Source organism: Grammomys surdaster, unplaced genomic scaffold (assembly GCF_004785775.1).
Source record: "Grammomys surdaster isolate TR1022 unplaced genomic scaffold, NIH_TR_1.0 239, whole genome shotgun sequence".
Classification (NCBI taxonomy): domain Eukaryota; kingdom Metazoa; phylum Chordata; class Mammalia; order Rodentia; family Muridae; genus Grammomys; species Grammomys surdaster.
Genome location: NW_021604684.1, coordinates 9,923,220 through 9,935,135, shown reverse-complemented (window position 1 = coordinate 9,935,135; position 11,916 = coordinate 9,923,220). Strand labels below are relative to the sequence as shown.

The 11,916-nt window shown below is 45.5% G+C and overlaps 1 protein-coding gene across 1 annotated transcript in view; it reads left to right on the top strand.

The window, feature by feature from the left end:
* Pde6a (phosphodiesterase 6A) overlaps nucleotides 1-11,916 on the top strand; it is a 64,190-nt gene that overhangs the window by 34,684 nt on the left and 17,590 nt on the right. Inside the window, exons 11-17 of the mRNA XM_028774225.1 lie at nucleotides 297-362; nucleotides 530-676; nucleotides 1,559-1,666; nucleotides 5,624-5,733; nucleotides 7,579-7,666; nucleotides 7,810-7,910; nucleotides 8,605-8,712. Coding sequence (XP_028630058.1) covers nucleotides 297-362; nucleotides 530-676; nucleotides 1,559-1,666; nucleotides 5,624-5,733; nucleotides 7,579-7,666; nucleotides 7,810-7,910; nucleotides 8,605-8,712 — 728 coding nt within the window. The remainder of the gene's footprint in view (nucleotides 1-296; nucleotides 363-529; nucleotides 677-1,558; nucleotides 1,667-5,623; nucleotides 5,734-7,578; nucleotides 7,667-7,809; nucleotides 7,911-8,604; nucleotides 8,713-11,916) is intronic.

Genomic DNA, 11,916 nt, shown 5'->3' with positions numbered 1-11,916 from the left:
CACACACACACACACACACACACACACACACACACACACACACACACTCCAAGCACAAATGATCAATTCCAGGTTTTGTTATCCCCATTTAACAGAAGAGGAGGTTGAGATTCAGGCATTCAGCCTGAATTTGAATGTAGGACTCCATGGCTCCATAGCTCCGGAGCTGAACAGCAGCCTCCGATTGGGCGCTTCTGCTGGAGGAGGGACCAAAGCAAAAGTGGGACGTGGGGGTCTCTGTGGGTTCTTAAGGCAATAACCTATTGCATTTTCTTTGCTGTTTTGGGGCATGGCAGAAAACCAGAGAGGTGTATGGCAAAGAGCCATGGGAATGTGAGGAGGAGGAGCTGGCTGAGATCCTGGTGAGCAGCCTGACTTTGGTGCGATAGGGCTTAAGCATCTCTCCATCTCTCCCCGCCCCCAACATCCCCCCTCCCGCCGTTCCTGCTTGGCTTTCCTGGGCAGATCTGGGGCAGCGGCCCAGGAGCACATCATGTTCTTTAATCACTGAAACTCCACTCCAATGCAGCAAGGAGAACTTCCAGATGCCGAGAAATACGAAATCAACAAGTTTCACTTCAGTGACCTGCCCCTCACGGAGCTGGAGCTGGTGAAGTGCGGCATACAGATGTACTATGAGCTCAGAGTGGTGGACAAGTTCCACATCCCACAAGAGGTGAGGCCCCGAGCTGCTCGCCTTCCCTCCCTTTGCAGCCCTAGCTAGAGCTCATCACGTGGTGCAGCCTGGCCTTGAACTTGTGACTTTTGGGTCCCGGGAGCTACCACACTCAGATCACTGGCCTCCCTCCTTCTTTGATTTTAAAGGAACAGCTTGGTCTGTAGAACATGTGGAAAGCGTATGTGCCCTGCATTTGGGATTTAGAGTTTGTGCCTAGAGCCTGTCTGACTTCGTCTGGTAGAGAAGGCACTGCTCGTCTGGACTGGGGCCCAGAAGCTCTCATGTGGGTGGGAGATATTAGTTAAGTTCCTGGAAACAGGATCCTTCACTGCAGGAATCCTTTCAAAGGTACTCAGTGGGAGGCAGCGTGGGAAGGAGGCTGGTGCTCCAGACCTCCTAGACTTTGATTAAAGTAGTGGTTTTCAAAGGGCTGTCCCAGACTACATCCGTACAACCCAAGACACTGTCAGACTGGCAATATGCTTCACACACCTCACACCCCACAGATGCGGGCACATCAGTGTGTTACCATCTCTGAGGACTCTGACAGTAAAAGGACCCCCAGTGATTCTGAAGTACACTCCAGCTGGAGAACCATGAGATTAAACAGTCCTTTCTCCCAGGGCTCATTGCATCCTGGCACATTTAGAAATCACTGCCGAAGCTCAGCCCGTGGAGGATGTGGGCAGCTCATGGCCTCCTTGGCTCTAACACCTGCCTTCATAGTGACGAGCAGTACAGTACTTTTCTGGTGCTTCTGCATCTGTGCCTACTTCCCACGATCTGGGTCAGTGATCGGGTTGGAGCATCTTGGGTCTCCTGAGCGAGGACTTGGCCACCCTGGACAGGTACATGTCTCATTGACATGTGTGTTCACAGGCTCTCGTGCGCTTCATGTACTCGCTAAGCAAAGGCTACCGGCGGATCACTTACCACAACTGGCGACACGGCTTCAACGTGGGGCAGACCATGTTCTCCTTGCTGGTGGTACGGAGTGCCGTGGGGTGGGGGAGACTGGCCCACTTGACAGCCATGGCATGGCGATTTTTATTTATTGACTTTTAAGAATTGCAACATTCTGTCTGGGACTGTAGTTGAGTGATGGAGTACTTGCTTAGGAGGTTCAATTTCTAGCACTGATTTAAAAAAAGAAAAAAAGAATTGCAGAAGTAACACAGGCATAAAAAAAGAGGTCCGTGACTAAACGGCGTGGTGAGCAAGCCTGTAATCACAGCACTCAGGTTAGCCTGCACCATCTAGCAAGACTCTCAAAACACAAACAACAAAAAATTCCAAGAATAGAAAAGTGTACAAATCTTACTAAACTTTTTAATAATACACAAAAAGAGAGACAGAGAGAGAGAGAGAGAGAGAGAGAACGCACATGCCATTTATTTTTAAGATCAATGAAACAATATATAATATTTTATTTGAAAATATATATCATACATTTTTATGTTCTTCAATTGCATACGACAATCAGTTTTTTCTTTTTTAAAGATTTATTTTCCCCCCCTTTGGATGAGTGTTTTGTCTGCATGGATGTAAGTGTACCATGTGTGTGCAGTACCCAAAGGGACCAGCAAAGGGCATCAGATCCCTTGGAGCTAGAGTTTCAGATCATGTGGATGCTGAGAATTGAACCTAGGTCTTGTGCAAGAGCAGCCAGTGTTTTTTTAACTGCTGAGCCACTTCTGCAGCCCCAAGATTCTTTAATTATATAACCTCATACACACATAATGTCCTGTCCAGCAGGACATTAAACAGGGGTCCGGGGAGGTCACCTGAAAGAAAGTGGGGGGAGCAGGCAAAGATGAAAGGAATGACGACCTGTCTATAATCTGATCAGATCGTAATTTTTACTTTTGCACACACAGGTTATATACACAAAAAGGCAGGATGTGGGGAAGGGGATGACGCAGGAGCGTAGGTGTTCAGGGGGAGTACAGATCTCTTCCAGAACAGAGTGTCAGCTGGGTGAAGGTTCAGGGGACAGACCACTATGACTCCGCCTATGATTCACTTGTCTTTATCTAAGTTGGTACTATCCACCAAGGTTACCCATCTACAAGGCCTTATGACTAGCCAGGCTTGGCAGCCTTCCACCAAAGCTGTCTGTTTTCAATAACTCCCAGCTATCTGTTGCAGTGGTTTTCCACAGAGACTTGGTGCTAGCAGGCATGTATGTCAGGCCTATAGCTGACTTTAGGCCTATGGCTGATTTAGGCCTTCAGTGTATAAGCGGGGCTGCTCCCAACCACATAAAACACATTTTCTACTATCTACGACATGAAACTGACCACTGACGTTATTTTTTAGGTGTATAATCCAGTGTTATTAAGTACGCTCACAATGTTGTGTTGTCTTTGCCACAACCATCTCTAGAATGTTCGCCTTCTCAGACAGCAGTTCTGTGTTCATTAAACAATAATGCCTATTTCTCCAGGTCTTGGGAACCCCCTGTAAGCTGCTCTCTATGTAAGCTTGACTACTCTAGATGCTGCTGCTGTTGGAATCATAAAGTACTTGTTCTTTTGTGCCTAGCTTTTTTCACTTAGCGCAGCGTCTCAAAGGTTCACCCATTTGTAATTTTATTGCTACATAAAACAGTTGTCCTTTACGATCATGTGTGCGTGTGGGCGTGTGTGCATGTATGTGTCAGGTGTTAGAGATTGGTTCTAATGCTTTGATTCAATCAGTAATCTGTGTGTCCAAATGCTGAAAGTCCTTGTCCCCAATACGTTTTTGAACAATCAATAAATATGCCAGCAGCCAACGGCTAGGCAAAGGAAGATGGGGCAGAACCCTTAGAGTTACATGGGCTAGAATTGCTATGACTTGGGGGCAGTGGGTGGGGGAGACAAATCAGATTTAGAGCTGCAAAGGGAAGATCATCTGAAACATAGGAGTAAAGGGAAAGTAGCCCCTGGAAGGGATGCCCAGAAGCGTCTTGGGCAGCAAATATCAATGGACCTCACAGAAGGCAACAAGCAGCAAATTAAAAGTAGATTTAGAAGGTGTTGAGCCAGGATTATGGGAGGGAAAAGCATGTTAGCCTCAGGAGACTTAGAACTGCCAAGCCCTTGAATAGCCAAGCCATTTCAAAAAATAAGTTTGTGTGTGTGTGTGTGTGTGTGTGTGTGTGTGTGTGTGTGTACGTGTATCTTTCATTTGAGAATCCAGATAGCTTCTGGGCAGGTACATGTGTGCAATCTGCTATGAGCCAGCTAAAGTGGTGTAGCCTAAACTCATCTCTGGGGGGTGGGGGTGGGGTGTTTTAGAACACTTCCTAAAACCAAAACTTGTGTACAGTCAAGTTTCTTATATAAAACAGTAGAGTATTTGTATGTAACCTGTACCTCCTACATATTCTTGTTTGAGATCAGGTCTTGGTATGTCGCTCAGCTTGACCTTGATGCCATGCTTGTCCTGGTTCAGCCTCCTAAGTACTGGGATTACAGGCATGCACCACCATGCCAACCTCCTTCTGGATACTTTAATCAACATCTAGATTACTTACGATGTCTAATGTAATGGAAACACTATAAGGTGTTTTGCTCCATTGCTTAGAGAACAGCAACAAAAAAAATATTGGTATAAGCATAATTTTTTAAAAACAGGATTCATGTAGTCCAAGCTGGCCTCGAACTCTCTATGTAGGCCAAGATGACCTTATGCTTCTGATTCTCTTGCTTCTACCTCCTGAGTGCTGGGATTAGAGGGTGTGACACCATTCTTGGTTTAAACAGTGCTGGGGATGGGACCCAGGGCTTCACTTAAGCGAGGCAAGTATTCTATTGAGCTACATCCTCACGCTCCTGGAAGACAATTTAAAAATGTCTTTTGGATCCACGACTGATTATATCCACAGTTATGGAGCCCGTTAATACAGAGGATGACTGTAATTACATTCCTTTCCCAACACCCTACTGTTGGATATTAAGGCTGCTTTTTAATTTTTTTTTTAACTAGGGCAAACATTGCTACAGTGTCTTTGAGTGGCCTTGGTATGTTTGCGTCAATATTTTTGACTCAGAAATTTCAGGGCCCATTATATCTCATCAAAAGTGTATCTCTAGATAGGTTGTTCTGCAGCTTCCTGCTGGGGTCAGGTTCCTTATCTACATTCCTTCCCCTCAGGCCTGGCAATGCCTACATACTAGGGCTTGGAAGCAGGAGTTCTGGCAGGCCACCACAAAGTGACAATTACAGCTATCTTAAATTTGGCTTTTTTTTTTCATTTTCTTTCCTTTTCATCCCATCTCCTCTCTTCTTCTCTCCTTTCTTCCCTCCCCGAATCCTCTGTGTGTGTGTACGTGTGTGTGTGTGTGTGTGTGCCTGTGTCTGTATGTGGTATTTGTGTGGTATGTATGCACCTGTATCTGTGTATGGTATATGTATGGTGTGTATGTATGTGCAGTGTGGTGTGTGTGTATGTGTGTGTGTGTGTGCAGTGTGGGGTGTGCATGTATGTGTGTCTGTGTGTGTGGTATATGTATAGTGTGTATGTGTATGCAGTGTAGTATGTATATGTGGTGTGTATATGTGTGCAGTTTGTGTATGCTGGGTGCATGTGTATGTGCATGTACATATGTGCCTGTGTGTGCTGTCTTGGCCAGATCTCAAAGGTTGTTCTTTGACCTTCATGTATGTGTTGTGGCACATACAGGTACACAGGTGAGCATGTATGCATGTGTGAGTGTGTGTGTGTGCGTGTGCACACACACATAAGAGAGAGAGAGACAGACAGAGATAGAGAGAGTGTGCAAAAATTTTAAAATGAGTTCTAGGCAGGCCTGGGATACTTGAGATATTATGTAAGGAACTAAAACAAGCAAGCAGACTTACACGTGTGGATCCCAGTCTTGCCCTGTCCACCTGTCTTTCTGCCTTGCTTCCATCCCACTAAATGGTGGTGGGCTTAGACCTCTAATATCCTTCCAGACAGGAAAGCTGAAGCGGTACTTCACTGATCTGGAGGCCTTGGCCATGGTCACTGCTGCCTTCTGTCATGACATCGACCACAGAGGCACGAACAACCTCTACCAGATGAAGTGAGTCAGGCCTTACTGGGCCCCCACTCCTCTATCTATCCCCCACCCAGATCCATTACCCAGATCTTCACTGTCCCCAGACTGACTTACCAGAGGAAGCCCCACTGTCCCGAGCTTCCATTTTACCTAGATCTCAGGGTTTAGGCCCAGTCCTATATTAAAAGAAGTGATGATTTCCTGAAGATGTCCACATCCCAAATCCAGGAGCCCATAGATGTTGACTGACATTCAGAAGGGGACTTCTCAGTTGTGATTGAGTCCAGAAGCTTGGGATATAAACCAGGATGATGTGCAGGGCTTCTGCAGTCCCAAGGGTCCTGGTGAGGAGGAGGCAGGAAGTTAGTAAAAGATAAGATTCAATCTGCTGTCTTTGAAGATGTTAGAAGGGCCTACCAGCAAGGGATGTGAGTGGGCTCCAGAAGAGGGAAGGGACACAGAGGCAGACTCTCCTCCAGGGCCTCGAGGAGGAGCACACCCTGGGACCCACATTAGCTATTTGAACTCCAGAGCTAAAAGAAGGTGCATTTTATTGTTTTACACCACTAAGTCAGTGATGGTTTGTTATTGTGGCAGTAGGATGATGTCTTTTTTACCCTCCCATTCCCTGTCTTATGTGTGGAGCTAATTTGAACTAACAGGTTAGTAATTGTAAAAGTTCGTTCATTCACCTTGCATTTGTAATGCTCCTGGTGGGAGATCATGAGTTTCATTAAAAAAAAAAAAAAAAGGCATCCTGCATCCTAACCAAATTTATACTCCAGTTGACCTCTGAGGCATTGTCCTTGAAGCACGATCTCACTGAAACCTTATGATAGGCTTTGAGCACGGGTAGAGCACAGGTGTTACCTCAGTGTCTTAATTAGGTTTCTGGTGCCATGAAAGACACCATGACCAAAAGCAAGATGGAGGAGAAAATGGTTATAGTCCGTTACTGAGGAAAGGCAGGGCAGGAACTTCAAGGCAGGAACCTGGAGGCAGGAACTGGAAGGGCTTGGCTTACTGGCTTACTCCTGAGGTTTCCAGTCAGATACCTTTCTTATCCCTCCCAGGACCACCTGCCTACAGGTGGCCCTTTCAATAATCAAGAAAAGGCCCCCATAGACTTACCTACAGGCCAATCTGATGGAGGCATTTTTTTCAGTTGAGATTCCCTCTTCCCAGATGACCTCGGCTTGTGTCAAAGTGACACATGAGAAACCTAAACCGCTCACTCATGTTACATGAGAACACCGGGTTTCCACTCAGGCCCGTGACCTGTAAGACACTCTGAGCACTAGAATTCATTCTTCTCCATATCTTCTCCCTCTCCTAGGCTGCTCCAAGCATCGTGCTATGCTTTACACGATAGGACTCTGAGTGCTAAGCATAGCATTATAAGTGTTCAGCAAATATTTACCGAATTAAAAAAAAAAAGAACAAACACTTCTTTCTCGTGGGAATTTCCCTAAAACTCAGCTATGTTCAACACATTTTCCTGTGTGTGTGTGTGTGTGTGTGTGTGTGTGTGTGTGTGTGTGTGTGTGAGTGTGGTGTGTCCAGGGGATAGATAGCGGTTTGGGATATACTCGTGTCTAAAAGGTCCATGACCCACAAGGGGTTCTTAGTCACTTGTGAAGAAAGGCAAAGGCAAAGTTAGGATGCTTGACATCTGCTCCTCTTCTTCTACTGCTCTGTTTTTATTTTGTGCAAGATCCTTCCTGCTCCTTCTCCTTCGGCATCTGCCTACAGAATTAGGAGATGGCAGGACTGGGTTAGAATGACTTTAGTCTCCGTCTTACCCATTCTATGCTGATATTCACATTTAGTCTGTCTCTGTCTGTCTGTCTGTCTCTTTCTCTCATTTAGATCACAGAACCCCCTGGCCAAGCTCCATGGATCCTCCATCTTGGAAAGGCATCATTTGGAGTTTGGCAAAACACTGCTGAGAGAGGAGGTAGGGTGATGCCCATCTGCAGGCAGCCTTCTTGCCATTGGCTGAGGCTGTCACTGTCTGCCGTCACTTTGGGCGGCCACCGGAAGAAGAGTGACCTTACCACCAGCATCATCTCTCAAACTTGGTCTAATTCTTTTCTTTAGAGCCTGAATATCTTTCAGAACCTGAATCGCCGGCAGCATGAGCATGCCATCCACATGATGGACATTGCAATCATTGCCACAGACCTGGCCTTATACTTCAAGTGGGTATTTCTCCTCACTTTAATAGTAGCAAGGGGGGGGGGGGAGGCTGAGGAGAGGGTTCAGTGGTTAAGAACACTGACTGCTCTTCCAGAGGTCCTGAGTTCAATTCCCAGCAACCACATGGTGACTCACAACCATCTGTAATGGTATCTGATGCCCTCTTCTGGTGTGTCTGAAGACAGCGATGGAAGTACTCATACACATAAAATAAATAAATAAATCTTTAATGGTAGCAATGGCTATTGTAGCAAATACCATAGTTCCTATTGATCTTTGTTTTACTTCAGGCCCGTCCTTGTAAGAAAGATGTTCCTACATCCATCCTAGAGAGAAACAGATTTCCTAAACACATAGATCACTGATATCTAGTCTAGAACCTAGTCTTTATTTCAAGGCTGGAGTTTTTTCCATGTTGTTTTGTTAACTGTATGAATTTAATAGCTTCCCCAATGGAAACAGCCCATGTTAGCAGCCCACTTGTTGCCTCATTTTTTGGGGGGTGGGGTAGTCAAGACAGAGTTCCTCTGTGTAGCCCTCTGTACTGGAACTCACTCTATAGACTAGGCTGGCCTTGAACTCAGAGACCTGCCTGCCTCTGTGTCCCGAGTGCTGGGTTTAAAGGTGTGCACCACCACTGAGCTGCTTGCTGCCCCACTGTACTTGACCTCTTTACCAAACCGATGTGTCTTTCAGGAAAAGGACAATGTTCCAGAAGATTGTGGATCAGTCAAAGACATATGAGAGTACCCAGGAGTGGACCCAGTACATGATGCTGGAGCAGACACGGAAGGAAATTGTGATGTGAGTCAAGGCAGGGTTAACCCTCACCAGCCTGGGGGGCTGGCGGGCAGAGGCTACACCCATAGCTCTTGCTGCTCTCAACAGAACTCTGATACGCTTGCTGCTTAGAGGTCTCTCACATTTGAAAGCATGAAGCTGTATGCAAATGAAATGGCACAAGCTGGGCTGTATATTTAACCTTTATTTTAATACTGAAAATGTAAGCCAATATATTATTATTATTTTATATAGCTGCATACAAAGAGCATAATATTTGAAGCATTTCAATGATAAAATCTAGGATTTGAGTAGCAAAGTGATACAGTGTTCAAGCTTTGAACAAGATATGTGCTAATGAGAGGGTGCAAGCATAAGGGCCTGAGTTAGATTCCAGGAACCATGTAACAAAGCCAGACATAGTGGAGCTCCAGTGGAGCTCCCAACGTGGCGAAGTGGAGCTAGGTGGACCTCTAGGGCTCATTGGCCATTCAGCTGAGCCTTGTTGAGCTCAAGGCCGATGAGAGATCCGATCTCAAAAAGCAAGGTAGATTGCTCCTGAAAGCAACATGCAAGGTTGTTCTCTGCCTTCTGGATACACACAGATGCATATACACACATACACATGTACTTACATCCACCTGAACACACAGATGCACACACATACTTTTTAGCATCTGTAATCCCAGCATTCCAATGGTGGAAGGGTGGCAGAGACAGGGAAATCATTTATCCACCAGTTCATGGACTAGCTACCCTGGAATATGCAATCAAGAGATACCTTGCTTCAGCTACATAGAAGGCAAGACCTGAGTCCAGAAAGGTATCATCTAACGTCCCCTCTAGTGCTGTGGCATTCACATGTCCCCACTTGTCCCCCTGCACAGAAGAGCCAGAAAACTCTGAGTTCATTCCTAAACATGAGTCAGTGCTGATATTAATGAGGCAATTCTACTTTGAAGGACGACATGTTCTAAAAGAGAATTTCCTATCAGGAGAGAAAGGTATACCTTAGTACAAGACCTTGGGAAATCGAGGTGTCTGCAAAGTTAGACTCCTGTCTGTCATTCTGATGGGCAGTACTTTCTTCGATATACATCAAAGTAAATTCCAGATGAACCAAGAAGTTTTAAATAATGGGGGAGGGTAATGGGAAAATTAAAAGGAATAATAATTTCAGAATAAATAGTTCTAAGCGTGACCTGACATTCATAAGCTATAAAAAAGATCGGATGAATTTGAGTATTTGAAAATTAAGAATCTCCACACAATGCACACACAAAACCAAAGACCAAATTCAAGCGAGTGACAGGCTAAGGGAAAGTATTTATATTGCTTCTAACAGAAAAGCAGACAATTTCCCCAGTAAATGCCAATACAATTCAAGAAAAAGGCTAAGTCACCAGAAAAAAGGACAAAAGGCACACAGAGCCTATTGCCAGAAAAAGGAACCACGGTGGGCTGTAAACAAAGATGGTGGAGGCAGACTGTGTGCAGAGAAGAGTAGGGAACGGGAGTACAATGAGAGGCGGGGTTCTACCCCTCCTCTTGGCAAAGGTGATCAGTGTGTTGGCCAGACTGAAGGGAGTAGGCACGCCCTTCACGGTGCTGGGGGGATAAATAGGTATAACCTTTACAGAGGACAGTGGGGCACTACTATCTGTGAAGCTGTGACCCTAAACTTGAGAGAACACCTTAGCTATCTTCTGAAAGCAACTTTCCAGTTGAGATAAAACTGGGTATTCGGGGCAGGGCAGAGCAGTTTTGAAGTAACTCAAGGTGATTTTCCTATTGTCTCAGGGAAAAGTTGTGTGGCTTCTGCTTGCTTTTGTTTTCATTGTGGTTTTGGGATATCGCTGCCCTTGTCAACAACCACATCCTCCATGTTCACTGGCTTCTATTCATTCTTAAACTGGCCAGACTGCACACTTTCAAATCTTTCTGCTTCTTTGGGTTCCCAGTGCTCACTCTTGACCTGGAACCTGGATAAAAGTGTCCAGCATAATAATCTGTGCCACAGAGCTGAATAGTATGTGTGCTCTCTGGACATTTTCCCCACCAAATTTATTAAACTGTTACTTTTAATCCAGCCTCCATCTCAGAATACAAAGTATGGACAAGGTATTTGTCAGACAGAACGTGGATGACTTATCATCCAATTCCTAATAGAGCCCTCACTTCTACCTTGAAAGCTATGAGCCCATGCTTTTATCAGCATTGTGGTCCTCTGTGGTCTTCAGAATCTCCCACTGTGCTTTGCTGACCGAATCCCAGGCTTACCAGCCTGCTTCTCCAAACTTAAATGCCTCTCTCAAACCAGTTCCAAAGGCTTAACGATAACATTTTCAGGCAGATACAACAATGCCCTCACTCCTGGTACCAATTTTCTGTTCTACTTTCTCTTGTGTGGCTTTGATCAAGCCAGCTGAGAGAAAAACTTAAAGGCAAGGAGAGTGTGACTTTTATCCCGGACTTGGGAGGCAGAGATGGGATTGCAGCAAGTTTAAGGCCAGTCTGGTCTACTTAATAAATCTGAAGCAAGCCTGGGCTAGATAGCAAGATCTTGCCTCCAAAGCACCGTAAAGGGAAGGGAATATTCTGCATGTTGTCTCTTGCTCAGCCCTAGGCACTTGGGTAGAACACCATGGCAGTAGCAAGGTGTGGAGGGGCTTCTTGACATCACAGAAGATAGGAAGCAGTGGCGGGGAAGGGGAGGGACTCTGAGCAAGGCAGAGCTCCCAAGGACACACAGTGACCTTCCTCCAGTGAGGTCCCATCTCCTAATGCTTCTAGAACCTCCCCAAATAGGACCACCACATAGGGACTAAGCAGTCAGCATATGAGTTTGTGAGGGACCCTTCACATGTAGTTCATAACACTGCAGGAACTGTAGCTATTGCTGCTCTGACCCAGCAGCCCCACTGCTAAGATTTTATCACCACACATTCTCCCACAGGTACGCCAAAGGGTGTATCGAAGTCCTTGCCACATGATCTCTAGTTCGAGGGAAGCCTGAAAACAACTTACACTCCCACCAATTAGAACCCAGGCTAAACACTCATGGCGTTTTCACACAAGGGAATATCAAGTAGAATATGCAAAGGAATGTCATATCAAAGATACATTTCATTAAACAAATGTTTATGTTTAATTAAACAAACAAGCATACAACCAACGTGGACAGAGCTCTGGTTTTTGTAAAAGCCAGGTGGTCTAACAAGCTGTTTC